We start from the raw sequence: 20,361 nt of genomic DNA, 5'->3' as shown, positions 1-20,361 counted from the left end.
TTGAGGTGTGAGGAGTGGGTGGTGGAGGGCAATGGTGGTGGTCCTGGCTGCCTGTGCATGAAAATCTGTGGCTTCCTTCAGGTGCTTGGGGTCGTTGGGGTGGGGGTAAGGGAGGAGGAGGGGGCACAGGGGTAAGCTAGAGGTGCAGTGGGGAGAGGTCTGTCGGTGGGCAGATGGAGGGATGCTGAGGGGCAGGAAGCACAGCAGAGTGGGGGGTGGGGAGGCCCGATGCGGGGGCAGGGAGGGGGAGGGCGGGAGGGGAGGGGGACAGGCCGGGTGCAGGGGTGGGGAGTGGGGGGTGGGGGTGGGTCGGCGCGGCGCGGGGGCGGGCGGAGGGCGGCGCCGCTGCAGTGCGGGACCCACTCGCCGGCCGTCCCCGCGTCCCCGCCGCGTCCCCGCGCAGCCGCTTCGGGCTTCGGGCGTGGCGCATCCAGGTACGCCGGGCTGGGATGGGGTCTGCGTCGGGATCCCTGGCCTGCGCGGGTGAGGGGCTGAGCTCGGCCGGCCCGGAGGCCCCGGGAAATGTGGGCCTTTGGGGAGCCCCCGCCCCCTTGGCCGAACCTGGGCCCGCGGCGCAGTCGTGGAGAGGCGTGGAGGCCGGGGGCTCAGGGTCCGGAGGCGCCGGGGCCTGGGGAAGGGATGCAGGGGCCAAGGACGTGGGGCCTGGGGAAGGGACGCGGGGGCTGGGGGCACGGGGCCGGAAGAGGGGGCTGGGGACGCAGAGGCCGGGGGCAGGGGACGCAAGGACTAGGGGCGCGGGCCCTGGGGAGGGGGCGCAGGGACCGCGGGCACGGGGCCTGGGGAGGGGGCGCGGCCTTGGGGCCTTCCTGGCGGCCGAGAACCCGGGTCTGGGTCCCAGCGGTGGGGCGGCTGCGTGGCTCCCAGTTCCTGAGCCCTCATTGTGACTTAGCCCGGAGCGCTGAGCTGAGAATGCCGGGCTGAGAATGTGCGGCCCTGCCATTGTTCTCCATGTTACATCCTTCCAGAAGGCCCCTCAGCTGGGATTCAACTGTTTGCCTTGTTTTCTTTCTGTTCCTGCCAAGCAGGCTACCCCAACCCTGTAACAGCACTCTCCATATACCTGGTTCACACAATTGTCCCTAAAAAGGGAGGAGGGATGGTGGCAAGTGAGACCACATAAGTGCTGGGCTGGCCACTCAGGCCCCGGGGGCCCCCACTCTCCACCTTCAGATTTCTCAGAGAGGAGGGTTTGCTCAGCCATGTACAAGTCTGTTTGATCCTCCTCCATGCCCGCAAAGATCTGTAAGGTAAGGCTTTGCGGCTGTCATGTTAACGGCTCATCCAGCCCCTCAGAAGGAAAGGCCTGTGACCATGGACCCTGAGACCGTGTCCCATCACTCACAGGATGGGACTACAATGACACATTTTGGGGGCCTGTGGGGTGCTGCCCCAGGCTTCCTTCCCCAGCAACCCGTGATGTGCATTTCCCCCACCAGGCAGCCAGAAGCGGGGTCACCATGGCGTCCCCGTCGTCCTACCAGGCGGAGGAGGACGAGAGTCTGAAGGGGTGTGAGCTCTACGTTCAGAAGCATGGCGTTCAGCAGGTCCTCAAGGACTGCATTGTGCACCTGTGCATCTCCAAGCCCGACAGGCCCATGAAGTTCCTGCGGGAGCACTTCGAGAAGCTGGAGAAGGTCAGTGACGACCACCCCTGCTTTCCCCTGGGGCACACCTGTTCCCCGGGTCGTGCTGGCTCTTGCAGGGAGTGTGGGGAGAGCAGTCCTCCGCCGGGCCTGACCTTGCCTCACCCGTTCCAGGGCTCCTGGTCCCGGCCACAGACCCCCACTGGTGCGGGCTCTACCACTTGCAGAGCTTGGGGAAGAGCTGACTGTGAAGTTAGCTTCTGGGGCCTGCTGACAGTTTTCAACTCAGGGGACAGAGATGGGGACCGTGTGTAGTTACAGGTGCCACTGGCGTTTGGGATGGAAGGACATAGCTGTGATAGGCATGTGATGTAGGGCATTTGAGACCAGATTCCATGGTGGTAATCTGCGCCTCTGGGAGGAGGTGGGCATAGGCAGAGGAGAACGCCCCTCAGACTCGTGCAGTGTGGGGAAGCACACGTCCATCCACGCTTCTCTTCTGAGGGGACCCCCCCCAACTCATTCCTCTGTGAATGATGCCCCTCACCCCTTCCTGGTTCATCGGTGGGAGGACAGGCTTAGAGCAGGAGGGGTCCCTGAGCCCCTTGGCAACCTGTCCCTCCATGGTAGGCTCCTTCCTTCCTCCCTCTGGCTCCTGACCCTGAACACTCTCTGGGCGGCACCTAAGGCTCCTCTTCTGGGCCCGTTGCTCACAACTTCACTGTTCCTGTCCTGGTCTCAGGGGTGAATGGAACCCCAGGTCAGGCTCAGATCTGAGTCCCTCTGAGTCCCCGCCCATCAGTGTTTCACTTTCAGTGGGGGCCTCCTGTGGACACAGAGCTCCAGCCCAAAGGGGTGAATTTCTTTCCTTTAAAACAATCTATTAAAAAAACATTTTCAAGTATGAGTGCATGGCTTTTAAAGAAAGTTTGGAAAGTTCAGAGATAGAAGGGGTCACAGTCATATGTGGTCTCCTCCGTGTATTTTTCATTTGCTCCGCATTCTTCACAGACCTCACTCAGGTGGGTGCGCGGTGCTGGGTTGAGTAGACATGCTGATATTTTCTCAACGTTTCCCTTGCGATTGGATAGTTGAGTTGTTTCCAGCTTTGTTTAATGTTAAAAATAATGCCACGCTAACACATTCACGTGTAGACTTTTTTCCTGTGTGTGGCATTGTCTTCAGACACGGGATTACTGAAACTCCCAATGGCAATACCGGGTGGAAGTGATCTCGTTTGCGTCCTTGTACACTCCCACCGCGGGGTTTGGTTGTTGGTTTGCCCACACTAGCCAGCTTTGGCTGTTTTAATTTGGAAAGCTGTTTTTTTTCAGAGGATGGATGAAGATGGTCATGTAGCCTTCATCTGTTTTCCTTTGGTTACGTTTGAGGCCACGGTTGAGGAGAGGCGTTCTGCAGGGGGCTTGTGGGATGGGCTGTTTCCTGCGTGTTGGGAGAATCAGGCAGGGGACAGTCCATCCTCCCCCGTCTCAAACCCTCACTCTGTCCGGGCCCCAGTTACTTCCCGTGGTTTGCTCACAAGTGATGCCCTCCAGGTGACGTGTCTCGGGGGTGGTCCTGATGGGGGTGGCTGGAGTCGGGGAACCCACTCGATGGCTGAGGCAGCAGAGTGAGACCCAAGTAGAGGTGCTCACCAGGGACATTGTGCCCCCAGGGGACCCGTGGCAATGGCTGCAGCAGTGAGTCGGGCATCTAGGGTTAGTGGAGCGGGAGCAACATGGCCAGCTCGGACCATTCATTTTGGCGGGGTGTTTAGGGCTTGCTGGTGGAGTGAGGAGAGAGGCAGCAAGCGTAACTCCTGGGGCTTGGTCTGGACCCCTGAGTGAATGGGGACAGTAGGAGCAGATGGGCGGGGAGGGGGCCCTGCAGGCTGCGAGTCCACACTCAAGCGTCTGGTGGTTTGCCGTCAGCCTTTGGTGTTCCCTGGCTCGTAGGACCTTGGTCCTGACCTCTGCCTTCATCCTCACGTGGCCTCCTTCCTTAACAGGAGGCTGCGTCACATTGCGTTAGTGCCCACCCCAATGACCTCATTATAACTTGATTACGTTGGCAAAGACTGTCACCAATAAGCTCAAAGTCTGAGGTCCTGAGGTTGGGAACCCAACACGTGAACTTTCAGGGGACACAACTCAACTGCAAACAGCCACTTTCTCAGGGGCGGGTAGGGCGGCTTTAGGTAGGCCTACCCACGACGGCAATCCAGTGGTGAGTAGGAAAGCGGGTTACAAGACTTGGCTGTGGGGGCGCCTGGGTGGCTCAGTCGTTAAGCGTCTGCCTTCGGCTCAGGTCATTATCCCAGGGTCCTGGAATCGAGTCCCACGTCGGGCTCCCTGCTCCGCGGGAAGTCTGCTTCTCCCTCTGCCTGCTGCTCCCCACTCGTGCTCTCTCCTCTCTCTCTCTCTCAAATAAATACATAAAATCTTAAAAAAAAAAAAAAAGCCTTGGCCGTAGGGTATAGTTCCATTCTTGTGAGAGGCCTCGCCAGCCGCGGAGTATCTGTCCGCGCAGGAGTGCTCTGAAGTGGATGGCGGGCACTGAGAGAAGCATGCGCCCAGCGGCAAGACTACGGATTATCCCTGTAACAGACAGATCTGAGCCCCCCAGAATATAAAGTCCCTGACAGCCACGGGCGTCCCCTCTGCCGCCACGCTGGCTTGCCCCGCGAGCTGCCGTGGAGTGTTTGTAATAGGGGAGCAGGAGGGCTCTTTGGCTCGGGGTGTGGCGGAGCCCCGGGTCTTGGGCCCCAGGAGCCTGTGGTCCAGGGGAGGGCAGAGTCCCAGGCAGCACCCCTGCCCCCCCATGAGGCCAGCCTGAGTGGACAGGAAGCCTGGGGAGGGAGACTTCTCATCATGTGTGACAAGCAGGAAGCATGTGTGTGGGGCCCCCGATAAAGCCCCGGGAGGGTGTCGCTGGGCCGGCACAGACCAGCGGGGATGGCCCAGCTCTCGGGGTGCTGTCCGGGCAGGCCAAGCCCAGCCACCAGCCCTCAGGCCTCGGTGAGTGCAGTTTAAGAAGGTCGTTGTTCTCAGGTCCAGTCGTGAGGGGGTAGAATAGTCCTTATCCACTGGCCAAGCACAGCCCGAAGCTTCTCCATGGTGGGATCTTGCAGAAGCTCGTGGAACGGTAGAATCGTTGGTCCTTGTAGGGATGCTTTAGAGGCTGTAAGGAAAGCGCCCGGCCTCCTCCATCCGCGTACCCACCTGCGTTTCTCTGGGACCCTCTTCAGCACGCACACGCGTGTGGATGTGGGTGGGGGTGGCACATGTGCATTTTTAGTTTGACTTTTCTTCCTAGTATCTTTTGTGTAAAATCTATACAGCATAAAATTTACCATTTTGGCCATTTTAAAGTGTCTGTTTTGGTGGCATCCAGCGCACCCTATTCTGTGTTCTCCTCAGTAGCATTTTTATGGTGTCTGTGGCCATAAAACCATGTGATGTGGCAGTTTTTACTTTATTTGTATTGTTTTGTATTTGACGGCTTTCAGTTTTTTTGTTTTCTTCAGAAAAGACCTTTATGCCCAGGAAATGATTTGAAGAAGACAGAGCGTGCACGCAGTCGGGGTGCGCGCGCTGGGGTCAGAGTGTGGCTTGTTTTCATAGCTCTAGAACCACTTTACTCCCAAGGATGGAATGAGTTTACGGTTCCCCTGACACGCGTGAACAGTGCTGTTTTCCCAACTCCGCGTCAACATCAGCTTCTCTACAGTTGTTCTTGTGCTAATTGGTGGATATGGACACCTCCCTGCCGAGCTGGGTGCTCCTTCCCTCCTGGTGGCCTGGTGCCTTCCCTGGACACTGGCTCTGTGGGGTCACACGAGGGTCTGGGCTAAGGCTTTGGTCTTTAGTAAAGATGGAAGTTACGTTGTGTGTCAATTTTGGAATGAGCAGACACATCTGGGAAGAGAGAACCGGGACCACTCCCCTCTCCCGTTAAAGTTCTTCTTTGAATTTCAATACCCTGAACGTGTGCTCTGTGGTGTGCAACTGCGTGGGTTCTGACGGAGGTGTCCAGTTGTCTACCTGCCACCGTCCCCGAGACCCAGATCTGTTGAGGTGCCATCCCCTCCCTCCTGCCCTTGCTGGCCAGACCGTCCCGCCCCCCTATCCCCTGGCAGCCGCTGAAGTGTCTGCAGCTCAGCATCTTCCAGAATGTGCCACCAGTGGAGGCCTACAGCAGGTAGCCTTTGAGTCCGGCTTCTGTCACTTCCGAGGGCACCCGAGATTCGTGCTGGTTTTGTGCGTGTCACGAGCGTTGTTTTGCTGAATCCATGGATCACAGTCTGATCATCCTTTGGCCAGTTGAGGGACATCTGGATCACTTCCAGTTTTTGGCAATGACAAGGCCGCTGTAGGCATGTATTTGTCTTACAGATTTCTGTGTGAATGTAGATTTTTATTTAACTTGAGAAAGTATCTGGGTCGTATGGTAAGCACATGTTTGACTTGGTAACAAAGTGCCCAGCTACACCGTCTTACATTCCAACCAGCTGTGGTTCTTGGCCCTAAGATTGCCAGCACTCGATACTGTTAGCTTTCGAAAATTTGAGCCATTCTGATGGGTACTTGCTGGCCCTTCCGCTGGGTTTCTTCCTCATTTCCTTATGACTGATGACACGGAGCATCTTTTCATGCACTTACTTGCCATCGTCTCCTTGATGAGGTGCCTGCTGAGGTCTTCGGTCCGTGTTTCTTACTAGGCTCTTCTTCACCGTTGGGCTCGGAAGTGCTTTATGTATTCAACTCTACCCTCACGTACGCAGATGTGCGTCCTGGGTAGTCCCTGCTTTTCAAACACCTTCTTCCAGTCCATCCAGGGTCTTCTGCTCATTTGCTCACTAGTGTCTTTCACAGAGCAAAAGTTTCCCCTTTTGAAGGTGGGTTTATCAATGCATATATTTATTAATGAATTGTGTTTTGTATGGAAGTTTGTATGGAGGGGTTCTGCACTGACTTTGGGTGCTCCTCTGTCATTCATCAGCTGGCTGTATGTACCTGGGGGCACCTCACGGTCTGGCTCACTCTGTTTTCATGCGTTGCTCTTCTTCAAAATTGTTTCCTCTACTCTGGTTCCTTTGCCTTTCTGGGTATATTTTAGTGATCTCGGTGACATGGACCAAAAAATCCTCTTGGAATGTTGAGTGGGCTTACACTGAACACATAAATCAGTTTGAGGAGAATGGAGAACAATCTTGAATCTTCCAGTTCGTGAACACAGAGTAGCTCTTCATTTACCTAGGTCTGTGGTTTCTCCTGTCTATGAGAGAAAGACTTTTATTTTCAGGGGCACCTGGGTGGCTCAGTCCGTTCAGCATCTGCCTTCAGCTCAGGTTGTGGTCTCAAGGGTCTCAGGATCATGGGATCGAGCCCCGTGTTGAGCCCCACGTTGAGCCGTGCATGGCGCTCCACACTCAACAGGGAGTCTGCTTCTCCTTTTCCCTCTGCATCCCCACCCCCACTCATGCATGCCCTCTCTCTCTTTATCTCTCTCAAATAAATAAATAAAATTTTTAAGAAAAACAGAAAAACTTTTATTTTCAATATACAGATCCTTTATATGTTTTGGTCGATTTGCTCCTATTTCATTTTTATTGTATTTTCAGCAGTACTCCTTTGTAATTGATAGGCTTTACTTTTGTTTTTTGAAGATTTATGTATTTATTTGAGAGAGAATGCACGTGTGGCAGTGGGGGAGGGGCAGAGGGAGAGGAAGAATCTCAGGCAGATTCCTCACTGAGCACGGGGCTCGATGAGGGGCTTGATCCTGAGACCCTGAGATCATGCCTGAGCCGAAACCAAGAGTCCGTCTCTTAACCAGTCGACTCTGCCACCCTGGCGCCCAGATAGGGTTTGCTTTTTTAGAGCAGTTTTAGGTTCACAGAAAAATTGAGCACAAAGTACAGAGTTCCCACGTCCCCCTCCCCAGCCTGAGCCCCTCCCTGTGCACACGGCTCCCCTGTTTAGTAACGCTGCACCTGCTGAGTGCTTGTCACTCCTGGTGAGAGACGCCATCGTCAGCTGAGGCCCAGAGTTTACATCAGGGTCACTCCTTGGGCCCACAGTTCTGCCTTCTCCAGAATCCCACAGTACGGAGGCTTCGCAGACTGGCTTCTGTCACTTAGGAACTGCGCCCAGGGACACTCCGGGCGGGGCCTGCTTCCCTTCGGACATCTCCCTCCTCTTCAGGCAGAGAGGATCAGAAACTTCCAAAATGGGGATTTCTTATTTTTCTTACATTTGTTTTTATTTCCAGAATGATTTTATAACTAACATCAGTAATAGAAAATAACCTTTACGGAGAAACTCCTTGCCGATAGAACTCTAAACTGCTTTCCCCCTTTTTCATGTGTGTTTGTGTGCATCACACTTTATGTGCACTTGTGAGTTAGGTGTGAACTCAGTTTTGTGCCCTCGCCCTCCCTGCCCACCAAGCAGCACAGGTGTGGTCACGTGGAATATGCTTCTGCAGACCGGGAATAGAAGGCCTGCCATTGACACCGTGTCCGGGCGCTCTCAGGGACACAGCCATGTGGCCCCGTGCAGACCCAGGATCTGTGAGAAGAACCGCAAGCCCGAAGCCGAAGGAAGGGCTGCCGCTTCTCCGTCCGGTGGAACGTCACACGGTGCCGCTGGGTCAAGTGAATGTCAAATGGTTAAAGCAGTTTTCAAAAGAAGGTTTACAGCTTTCAGAAATTGCCGAACAATAAAAAGAAAGGTTGATTCCACGAAACCTGGGGAAATTAAGGAAGTACAGAAAAGGATAAGGAAACAAAGATGCCTTGTTGTCACATCTCTTGAGGGAGACTTTCGGCGTCTGATGTGTTTCCTTGGAGGTGTGTTTTTCCCTGCTGCTGATCCTCCCACACACGTCGTAAAGTTTGTAACCTACTGTATGTAATTACCAAGGATAGACGACCCTTCCAGAGCAGTTCAGGTCCACAGAGGAATCGAGCAGAACGTGCAGGGCTGTCCTTGCCCCTCATGCCCCGCCTGCCCCTGTGATTACCTTCCTGCACCTTCGTGCCTCCTGCAGCTGATGAGCATCGCCGCGCGCTCGCTGTCACTAACTGAAGTCCACGGCCTGCCTCAGGCACGGTCTCTGGGTTTGCACGGTTGTGTAACAACATGTATCCAATTACGATATTACACAAATCCACCACGCTCCACCCTGTCTCCCCTCCCCAGCCCCCGGCACCCGCCCACCGTTTACCATCCCCGCAGTCCTGCCTTTTCGGGAACGCCCCACGGCTGGAATCCCAGTCCAGAGCCGGCTCAGGATCACGCGTGTCGGGTTCCTCCACGGCTTCAGAGCTCACTCCTTTGTAGCACTCGAGTCACAGTCCACCGTCTGCACGGCCCACGGCGTGTGCGTCCATGCCCGACTCCAGGGCACCCTGGTCGCTTCCCAGTTTGGGCAGCTGTGGATAAAGCTGCCGTAAACATCCGTGCGCAGGTGTCACGGGGACCTATGTTCTCATGTCCTGGGGGCAAATGCCGAGGAGCACGTCCGCTGGACTGCACGGCAAGAGCGTGGCTGGTTTTGTAAGAAACCACAGCGCCTCCTGCGTGGCCGCGCCGTTCCCCGCTGCTCCGAGGGGCCCCGCTGCTCCGCGTCCCGCCAGCATCTGGTGCTGACCGTGTTCTGGCCCGCGGCTGTTCTGACGGGGGGGGTGGGCAGTGGCGTCTCCTCGCTGTTCTCCTCTGCGTGTCCCCGAGGACGCATGATGTGGAGCATCTTCCCGAGTGGGTGTTCGCTGTGGGCGGATGCTCCGTGTTGGGTGTCTGTTTTCCTGTTGTTGAGTTTGAGAGGCTTTTTTTGTATATTTTGGACTGGAGTCCTTTAATTGGATTTGTGTTTTGTGGATATTTTCTCCTAGTCTGTGGCCTGAGTTTTCATTCTCTATATATGATTTGATTTCTGTTTTTGGTTTTTTATTTTATTTTTTATTTATTTTTAAAGATTTTATTTATTTATTTGACAGAGAGAGAGACAGCGAGAGAGGGAACACAAGCAGGGGGAGTGGCAGAGGGAGAAGCAGGCTTCCCGCAGAGCAGGGAGCCCGATGCGGGGCTCGATCCCAGGACCCCAGGATCATGACCTGAGCCGAAGGCAGACGCTTAACGACTGAGCCACCCAGGCGCCCTGGATTAAAAATTTTTAAACGTTGCAGAGAACATTCTAGTACCGATATCTCTTTGACACCTGTCATTGCTTTGCTAGGATGTATTTTAAGAAAGAGAGTTATGGGGCTCGGATGGACACATCGATTTGTGAAGCTGGCTGTGCTACAGAAAGGGTTTATTCATTCACCTGTTTATTCCACAGATACCTATCGAACCCCTGCCGCAGGCCTGGTGCATTCTGGGTGCTGGGTCGTGATACTGAGCACAGGAGTTTCCGGCTGTGCCCCCCTGGGCATGTGCCCAGCTGCACGAGACAGTAGGCCCTAGTCTGCTCTGGTCACTACTGAGTTCTGCTCTTTCTGGGTCCCGTCCGTGTGTGATCAGGCAACATACGAGATCCAGGAAAGGTGTGTGTAAGTCAGGGTTTTACAATCACGTACATAGTGGGACATGTTATTAAAAGGATCCCCAGATGAGTTTAAATCGTTTTCTCACTCAAAAACTATATTCTTTGATTATAATCTAATAGAGTTACTTTATTATCACTAATTCAGAAGTAACCAAAAAAAAGGAGGCAGCCAGCCTCCCCATACACTTGGAAACCAATAACGAGCTTTTGCATAATTTATTGAAGAAGACTGTCATAGTAAAAATCTATGTAAAAAGTGAAAAATCATGAAATACCTAAACTGAGTGACAAAGCTTCCCGTAGTTGCAGCAGAATCGGTCCTTGGGGGCGCCTGGGTGGCTCAGTTGGTTAAGCGACTGCCTTCGGCTCAGATCATGATCCTGGAGTCCCGGGATCGAGTCCCGCATTGGGCTCCCTGCTCAGCGGGGGGTCTGCTTCTCCCTCTGACCCTCCCCCTTCTCATGCTCTCTCTCTCTCTCATTCTCTCTCTCAAATAAATAAAATCTTTAAAAAAAAAAAAAAAAGAATCGGTCCTTGGAGGGAAAATTACCGCTTCGCCAGAAAGTAAGATCAGGAATTCCTGAGCAGAGCACATCACTGCGGATTGGGCGGCTGCAGGCAGCAAGAACTGATTGCCCCACAGCTCGGAGCCCAGAGCCCGAGGCCAAGACTTCAGTGGGGCACTTCCTCCTGTGTCCTAGCCTGTCGCCTCCAGTCCTTCACTTGCAGACACATCACCCAGCCTTTGCCTCTGTCTTCATGGTGAGGTCTGCCCTGCGGGCCGTGTGTCCAGAACTCATTTTTACCTGACAGCGTCTGCAAAGGTCCCATTTCCAAATAGAGCCACCCTCGGGAGGGGTCCTATTGAACCCGCTGTGTGTGTGGCCTGGGAAGTCGGAAATTGAGTGACAGAGCCAGACTAAGCAAACGCATGCAGAGAATAATGAAGATCTGGCAGAAGGTAATGAAACAGAGATCAGAGATGGTAGCAGATGATAAACGCAGAGGTGACTCTGACGATGAATAAAATAGGCATCTGGGAAGGCGGCCTTGCAAAGAGATGGTGCAAGCTGGTGCACAGGTTGGGGAGAGGGCGCTTTCTGAACAGGGTGCCTGGGGAGGTGCGGAGGCTGAGCTCACAGGGGCCCGCAGGTGTCCCTGGTTCCACTCGGCTCATCTGGGCAGGCTCAGAAGGCCTCTCCTCCAGGAAGCCCTCCCTGACTCTTCCCCCTGCCCTGCCCAGCCCTGTACCTAGTCCTCTGTGGCTCATGCTGTTATATTGCCCTGACTTTTCACCTGTCTCTCCTGTGAGATGGAAATCTTCATGACAGAACTATGCCTTTTCCTCTGTGGCAGTCTCTGGGTGAGGTACTCAACAAGTGACTGAAACTGCACGTTTCTCTCCTCACCCTGCCACTGAAGGTCGAGTGCCCCTGGACGTGGCCCTCATCCTCTCCTGGCCTCATAGACGGGGATGACGGCCCTGGGCCTGCCTTCTGCTCTGAGAGGCTGCAGCCCTGAGAGAGAGGCTTGTGGTCGGCCTGGGGCCGGCACCCTCGACCCCTGCCCTGGACACCACAGATCTCCAATACCATGGCGCCCACTCGGTTGGACGGGACGGGTTGAGGGACTGTCTCCCTGGGGGGAGCCCTAGAAATGCTGACCGTGGGCAGCCACTGGGAGTCTGGCCACCGCCCGGGACACAGCCTCCCCTCCTCTGGGGTATTCAGGGCCTGTGCGCAGGGTCAGGCTGACTCGGCGAACCGCCCCAGCTGTGTCCTCGGCCAGCACGCCTGGGGGTGGGGCGTGGAGGGAGGGCTTCTGCCGGTCCCGGGTCCCAGGCATGTGGGCTTCTCTCAGGAGCAGAAACTGAGGTCCAGACAATCTCCCGTCATCCCACCCCTCCCTGGCCTAGAATTTTCTCTTCTCAGGCCGCAAGTCTGCCTTTCACCCCTCGTGCTGGAAAAACATGGTCAGAAGTAGATCGTGACCGTCATTCACGATCCAGGGAGCACTTGGCCCTGGGGGCAGAACAGGGACAGTCCCTGGAGCTGCGTTAGGCGTTTCTGGTGCAGATTTTGGCTGCAGAGCTTTCTGGAAATGCTGTTCCCACACTGCTGTTGTGAAGACTCCTCTGACCCCGTGCCCTTGACCATCCTGCAGCCCAGACAGCTCATCAGCGTGAGAACAGGAGACAGGAAGGGGGCTCCGGAAAATTAGAGGTTTTCCTGGAATCCTGAGGGGGAGGGGAGGGGATGCCATCCCGTTTCCGCCCGACGCCTCCCCAAGTGGCCTCAGATCTCCTGGATCCTGCCCAGTTAGGCCCTTTGCTGGCAAGCATGGAAAATGGCCCGTGGCAGGACAGCGATGCCCACGGTCCCAAGAAAGCGAGGTGCCCAGCGCTCTTCCCTTCCCTCTGTGTGTAACACAGCCACTGTGTGGGTCTGCAGCTGGGCACCTTTCCTAGCGGCCCCGGTGCTGGCCCGGACATGACGGGGCTTCCTTGCGGGTCTCAGTTCCTCTGCTCTGACCCCCTCGGGTGGGCGTCCCGTAACCCTGCCCTTCCCGCTGGAAACCCTCTTGCTGCACCCAAGCCTCCCAAGGGGGCTGCTGAGACGGCACCCCCAAGCCTGGGCTCTGGAGGGCGTGTCGCGGGCCAGGGCCCAACATCAGCCCCCAGCCTCTGAGCGCTGTGGTCACGACATCCTATGTAACTCAAGGACATGGGCCTCAAACCCCCTCCTGACTCCGTTCATTCACCCTTCCTTTCCAGCCAGTGCCTGAGGTGCCACGTCTTGTGAGTGGGGAGGGTCATGGCTGAGCGTGTAGTGGGTTCTGGCGGCCCATCGTGTTGAAGCAGCGTGGGGAGAACTCCGGGACTTAGAGACGAATGGTGGATGGAAGGCTTCTTGCTGGAGGCGGCATCGACGTGTTCACCAGGGACACCGCTTGGGGGTGGGCAGTAAGGTGGAGGAAGCCCTGTGTCCCTCCTTCTGCTCTCCCTTGGCCAGTAGCTCTGGCTCCAGGTTGGGTACTTGCCTCTGGGGGTCGTCTGTGTGGGACCCCTGGAGCTGAGCATCTGTGTGTCCGCCCTGGGCCTGAGACCCCAGTGCTGTGCCGGCCATTCCCCAGTCCGGGTCTCATTGTTTTCTCAAAGTCAGTGTGTCCAAACCCAGCACACATCAACCACATGAAAAACGCCCAAACCTGGGAAAACGGCAAGGATGTGGGGCACGTTCGGGCGCAGCTGCTGTGGGAAAGGGCTTGGCAGGCAGCTCAGCAAACCGTGCGGTTCTGGGCGAGCAAGGACGGGAGCTGAGGAGGGGCGAGGGAGGGAGCCCCGAGGGGAGGGGGCTCTGCACTCACTGTGGTATTTGGGGGGTGGGGGCGAGTCTTGAGACGTGGGAAGCGCGTTCGGGCTGGGAGGAGCCCCTGCCGGCTGGGGGACACGTGCAGGCAGGCTGTGGCCATGGCAGCCTCGAGGGGACGCGTGTCATGCCCGAGACTGGAGGCCATGAGGGCCTTCGAATGTGTCTGATGTTTTCCGGGGCCGACACCATGCCTGCACTCGCAGTGAGGGCGGGCAGAAACCCTCCGAGCAGGCGCTCTGCGGGGCTGGGTGGGTGGGAAGACATGGACTTGGAGGTGCCCTTGAAGCTGGGGGTCTGCCGGGCACGGAGGGAGGAGGGTTGGGCAGGGCCCCTCGGCTGCACCCGCAGGTGGACAGACCACGCCAGCCGCTGTTCTCAGACCTCCCTCTGTCTTCTCCCACAGGAAGAAAACAGACAGATTCTGACACAGCAGAAGTCAGACTCACATGATGAGGAGGTCTCCCCGACCCCACCGAACCCCGTGGTGAAAGCCCGCCGCCGCCGAGGGGGCGTGAGTGCCGAGGTGTACACGGAGGAGGATGCCGTGTCCTACGTGAGGAAGGTGGGCCCCCCGGCCCTCACTCCTGGGGTCCCTGCTCCCGGCCGCTCTCCCTTCTGCTCCGAGAGGGGCCGCAGTGGTGGGAACGTCATCGTTACAGTCACTGCCCGCGGGCTCGCAGGGTGTGGAGAGGAGATCCTGTGGCCCCCGTCCTCCTGGAGACGGGAGCCTGGCCTCAGAGCTGCCCAGTGGGAATCCCCCCCTCCACGTTGCTGTTCCTCGGCGTCCTGCCCTCGGCTTCGGCGCCCAGCCTGCCACTGTGTCGTGATGCGCTCTGGAGCGCGAGCGCACACGCGGTGTCCCCACGCGCATCGGTGTGCGGCCCGGCCTCCTGCCTGCCCTTGGATGCAGGCCTGTCATTTCCATCTTGTGTGTTTATATTCTTATACCCTCGCTTTTACTTTTTTTCTTGGTATTTTTAGTTTTTGATCTCTTAACAAAGTTAATTAGGCGCGCAATGCATAGCCTACGGTTTCCTGTGTGTGTGAGCCCGGGTGGCTGGGACGCTCATTCTCTCGCGGTCTGGAGGCCGGGCGTCCGAGAGCAGGTGCCGGTGGGCTGGTTCCTGGTGGGAGTCCCACCGCCCCCGTGTCCTCAGGTGTCGAGGAGAGTGGGAGAGCGGGCTCTCGGGGGTCTGCTTCTCTGGGGCGCTGATCCCGCCAGGGCCCGCCTGCAGACGCCACACGCTGGGGGGTAGGGTTTTGGGGACAGTCTGTCCGTGCACCACTTTGTGTTGCTGTGCAGGGTTCAGGGACGTCGAGCACACTTGTGCTGCCGAGCCGTTGTCCCCTATCTGTCTGCAGGACCCTCGAGGACGCTCGCAAGTCTGACTTTGACTGGCTTCCCCTGCAGGTCATCCCGAAGGACTATAAGACCATGACGGCTTTGGCCAAAGCCATCTCCAAAAATGTGCTGTTTGCCCACCTGGATGACAACGAGAGAAGGTAGGAACCTGGGAGGGGATGGGGCCAGGATCGACACCCCTCCCCGGCCTTGCTGGCCGCCGGTCGCAGGGGACGCCTGTGTGCCCAGGTCAGGATCTGAGGCTTCCATGTGCCCTTGTCATCCGCAGACACCCATGAGCCTTGATGCCAAGTCACGCGGCCCCGGCGGGCACCAGGAATGACTGCAGGGTGGGGTCTTTCCAGGGGGGCACCCAACATCGGTGAGGGCCTCGGGGGCCATGCGTTCGGAATGGAGATCCTACGAATAATTGGGAAAATCCGACTCCTGGAGAAAATCCCTGGGACTGTTCTGGGGCGGTGCTTGTGGATTTATGCGTGTATGCTAATTCCGTGTCACAGCGTGGGATCACATCCTCCACGGCTTGTCCCACTCACGAGGTTGTGAACGTCCATCTGTCAGGAAGGGTTTGTAGTGGTTTGTAGTATCTGTTTCTGTAGAGTTGCTTTAAAACCCTTACTTCCCTCCCAGGGCTGCTTGCGTTTTCTCAACGACCATGGCTGTCCTGTGCGCTCACCTTTGGTACTTGTTTGTTTCTTCCTTCAAGTTAAATTCCTTGATGTGGATGAAAGGGTGTATAGGGTTTTAGTTTTTCTCTCTTTTTTCTCACTTTTGGCGAGTTATGTTTCCTGGCTAGATAACTGAGCACGTTTTAATGACTGTGCTCTGCAGAACCCAAACGACACGCAAATCCATGGAACAAGAAGAGAAAGTCCCCCCTGCAGCCTCGTTCTGTGACACCGGCGGGCCCTTTCACCTGAGCGTCCCAGGATGGTGCGCGTGTGCAGAGCTCTGCCCCGTGCGGTGGCTCCGGGTCTGTCCGCCCCCTGCTTTGTCAGCGTTGCCAGGAGGCTTATGGTTTCTGGACCGTGCAGTGTCTACGCAGGATGGGCCCCACTGCAGAGTAGCTGCACCAGAGAGACGCGGCGGGAGGTCTCGACAGGTGTGATGCACCTCTGAGGGCCACTGGCGACATCGCACATGTGGGTCCCCTGGGAAGGCTGCAGGCGCGTCCAGAGGCCTGGCGCTCTGGGGCCTCACCCACGGCTGGGGCGCTTCTGGAGTCTCCGTGGCGGAGTGTGGCTGGAGCCGCGTTCCAGGAGGTGCCCACCCCATGGAAGCACACGGGGGCACGACAGGCAGGGAGGGGAGGCCAGTTCTCTGTGTGGGCCCCCCTGCAGCGCCTGCACCCCAGGAGGGTCTTGCCATGCAGAGACGCTCAGGATTCACCCTCAGGAGGCCCTAAATGCAGTGTCGGGTCCTTGCAGGAGGGGGGCACAGGGAGGTTGCTCAGAAGAGGAGAAGCCCTGTGACCACAGAGGCAGAGACAGAGCAAGGTGACCTCAGGCCAGAGGCCACCAGCCACCCCTAGAGGTGAGAGTGGCTGGAGGGGTCCTTCCCTGGAGCCTCTGAGGGCATGGGGCCCTCTTGCACCTCGATTTCCACCTGCTGGTGCTGATTCTGGACTTCTGGGCTCCAGAACTGGGAGACCACACGCTTCCACTGTTCTCAGCCCTCCTAATGGAGGTGTCCACCTGGCAGTTAGGGTCTCTGTCACCAGGTGGGCCCAGATGACTCAAGAGTTGTATCTTTATTAACTTGAATGTAAACATCAAAAACTCAGTCCAAATTTAGACCTGGTTTTTGACTAGGTGGTGCATTCACATGGATCGAAAGTCAAAAGGTGCCAGGGGTCCAGAGTGAAAGGTGAGCTGTATGGAGGTGGCCCCAGGACCCTGGCTTGTCCCTGGGTCCCTCTGCAGTTCCCTTTCTGTGGACAGACTCCCCACTCTCAGGCAGGAGGTCAGATACTCCCCGCAGCGGCCACACAGACCTCTCTCCGTTCTTCACCGGGTTTTGGTCATCAGGGAATGGATGGCTGTGGACGGTGCCTGGGTCCATTGGGTCCTGCTCACTCGCACTTTGGTGCCTGCTTGGGGGAGGAGGTGCTCCTCTAGTGGACAAGAGCACACGGCCGCCCGGGCGGCGCAGGGGGGACTTTGATCTCGGAGCCAGCCTGGAATATGTACCTGTACGCGGCAGATCCTGGGTTTGTTCCTGCTGGCCGGCAGGTGGGTTGCTCACCTGGGTCAGGCCCAACCTTGAGTGCAGGGAGGGAGTTCTGGGGCACAGTGATTTGGGCCTCAGTCTCCCAAAAGCTGGCTACTCACTTGGAAGACGAGTTTTGTTCTCCGGGCCTCCGTCGCCTGGTCTGGTCTGCATGAAGCTCTTCCAGGGACAGCCATGGGAGCAGAACTCGGCGTGAGCATGTAGGCTCATTATTCTTATTTATGGCGATGGTCCCCGTGAACTTCTTCTTGCTCACGTACTCCCAGATGCAAGCGCAGCACCAGCCTGCTCCAGACACCGTGCCTTGCTGGTGTTCCGGGGCACAGAATCTCAGGACGCTCCCGGGACTCATATCCCCAAGGCTTCCCTTGCTGTTGCTGGAGCCACAGGGCAGGCTAACCAAGCGTCGTAACCGCGGCATCATCAGGCTCAGCAGCCGTGCCCTTCTTCAGAGCCTGAGTTCTGATGGACGCGGCCCAGGTCCGCCGAGCAAGTGAGAGGCTCCTCGGGCCGTGGTCTGGAGCTGTCCTGTGTCGCCGCTGCCTCAGATGTGTGCGGGCCAGAACCACGGGCCTGGCCCGGCCACCGGGAGACTGGGAACGGGCTCCCGCGAGGTTGAGGTTCTGCCTCGTCAGCAGCACCCACCTGTCCTCCCGTGTGCGGCTTACGGCCCTGCGTGCGGCGCCCTCAGGGTGCCCCCGTGTTGTGACAGGCCGCCTTCCTGTTTGAGGGTGGGGGGTCTCCCATTGTGGGGGTGCGCCACCACACGTTTGTCCACTTACTGGTCAAGGGACACTTGGGCTGCTCCCGCCTTTTGGTGGTTGTGCCAAACATTCCCGTGAACATGGGTGTTGGAGCCTTTGGGGTGCACACCTGGGAGTGGCCTTCGGGGCACTCATCCCTCCACATGTGACTTTCTGAGGAGCCACCAGACTCTGCTTCCCCTCCAGCCCCACTGAGCTTCGAGCCTCCCCTTCCGTGGGGCCCACGTGCCCCCTCCATGGCAGCCGTGTTTGAGCCACGTCCTTCACATCCTTTCCTGGCCCCTCCCGGCTCCCAGCACCGGCTGGTGTAAGGCCGGTGTGGCCTGAGGGCCAGTTGATCTGAGCACTATCTCTGGCCGTCCCAGCTGCGTGTGTCCAGGAAGTGTTTGTGCTGGGGTCCTGGGCTCTTGGCCCCAAGTTTCCAGAATCACATGGTTCCCACCTCCTCGGACTTTTCTGGATCCAGGAGCCAGGTGGACGAGAAGTGCAGGAAGCAGATGGTCGGATTGAAAATTCCTCTTGGTGAGGCTGGCTTGGGAAGAGGGCTTTCATGTGGGGGGTTTGCTGCAGGAAAACTCACTTTCCATATTGAAACCCTGAGGGGATCCTTTTTCTGGCTACGGCCTCTAAAGAAACAGGCGGATGGTTCAGGAAGTGGGCTCCGGAGCGGGCCTGAGACAATGTCTCTTGACCTTTCACTTGATGTCCCCTGCACGGCATCCAAATTCTTTGCTTTTTCCAATCTACTCGAAGCTGGGCCCAGCAGCCCGAGCTGTGGTTTGGGGCACATTCTTTCCAGGTTCGCAGAGCGCCTGGCACGCCCCACCTCAGAGCTGCCTCCCGCGTGGGTGGAGGAAACAACACTCCTCTGCAAGCAAATCCACTTGTGGGGTGAGTGCCTTTGTGCTCAAAGCCCCTCCTGTTAAACTCAGATGTGAGACAGGTGACCCCGTGGTCACAGGCGGAGTGGTCCTGCCCTTGTCAGATTATGACGGCACCTCTCCTTCAGTTTGTGTGGTGGTGCTTCAGTGAGTCAAGAGATGAGGGCTTTGTTTAAGCTCCTTTGTTCAGAAGGTAGTGCAACGTAGCTGTGGGGGAGGGCCACTCACCGGCCACACTGCAGCGTTCTCTCTCCTAGGACGGCGGCACTCCCAGCTGGTGGTTCCTGGAGGCTCTTCTGGCCTCTGTTTCCTCCTCTGTATGTAACGAGGTCTGTCTTCTGCCGGAGGTCATACCCCATGTCATAGCAGAGACAGGGTTCCAACAGGAGTCCCTGGGGCTCCAAAGCCTGTGCTCGGCCTCCCCCACTCCTGTAACAACAGGTCACATGCACCTACAGGAGGAGGGAACACGGGAGAGCGGGTGATCCAGACTGGGTCGTCGGGGGGGCCCCAGGTGTCCTGGAATGAACTGGGACTGCAGGGAGTGGGCTCTGGCTTGCCGGGTCTGGGGAGCAACAGGGAGGACCAGGAGACCCCTGAACACTTTGTGTCAGGCCAGAGATGCATTAAACATAGAAACACATACACATCCGAACTGACACAGACACACAAGCATATGTGTACACATCCACGTATACACACACGTACACTCATACATATACACAGTGTATATACGTGCACACATTCACACGCATACTTGCCTGTCCACACAAATGCACACTCACACACACGCATGCTACAGAATTGAATGTGTGTTAAAATATTTTTTGGAAGGAGACTGTTGAATCATGTCATTAAGTTGCGTAATGACATTCTTTGGGACTCAGTTTCCTCAAGTGTCAAATGAGAGTAATAAAACCTACTTTGAGGGTCACAGGGAAGGTGAAATGTAGTAATGTTTATGGGTGTATCATTATCCAAATCCCTACCGTCCCCATCCCCATCATCATCACCATCATCACCACCATCACTATCATCCCCATCATCCCCATCCTCATCAACACCATCATCATCCCCATCATCACCACCATCATTATGAACATCATCATCCCCATCATCACCACCATCACCATCCCCATCCTTATCCCCATCCTCATCAAAACCATCATCATCCCCATCATCACCACCATCATTATGAACATCATCATCACCATCATCATTCTCATCCCCATCCTCATCAAAACCATCATCATCCACATCATCACCACCATCACCACCATCACCATCCCCATCCTCATCCTCATCCCCATCCTCATCAAAACCATCATCCCCATCATCACTGTCCTCATCAACACCATCATCACCACCATCATTATGAACATCATCATCCCCATCATCACCACCATCACCACCATCCCCATCCCCATCCTCATCCCTATCCTCATCAAAACCATCATCATCCCCATCATCACTGTCCTCATCAACACCATCATCACCACCATCATCATGAACATCATCATCACCATCACCACCATCACCATCATCACCTTCATTATCACCATCACCATCATCACCACCACCATCCTCCTTCCCCTC

At 56.6% G+C, this 20,361-nt stretch overlaps 1 protein-coding gene across 2 annotated transcripts in view; it reads left to right on the top strand.

The window, feature by feature from the left end:
* The first annotated feature begins 321 nt into the window (after positions 1-321).
* PRKAR1B (protein kinase cAMP-dependent type I regulatory subunit beta) overlaps positions 322-20,361 on the top strand; it is a 76,520-nt gene continuing 56,480 nt past the window's right edge. Inside the window, exons 1-4 of one of the 2 annotated variants that reach the window (XM_036105604.2) lie at positions 322-434; positions 1,458-1,655; positions 13,932-14,090; positions 14,940-15,031. In XM_036105604.2, the coding sequence (XP_035961497.1) occupies positions 1,479-1,655; positions 13,932-14,090; positions 14,940-15,031 (428 nt within the window). In that variant the 5' untranslated portion in view covers positions 322-434; positions 1,458-1,478. Of the gene's footprint in view, positions 484-1,457; positions 1,656-13,931; positions 14,091-14,939; positions 15,032-20,361 lie in introns of both variants that reach the window. The other variant, XM_036105606.2, reaches the window with a different exon arrangement.

This window comes from Halichoerus grypus, chromosome 6, assembly GCF_964656455.1.
Source record: "Halichoerus grypus chromosome 6, mHalGry1.hap1.1, whole genome shotgun sequence".
NCBI lineage: Eukaryota > Metazoa > Chordata > Mammalia > Carnivora > Phocidae > Halichoerus > Halichoerus grypus.
The sequence above is the reverse complement of the archived record's forward strand: the minus strand, read 5'-3'. Positions and strand labels throughout refer to the sequence as shown.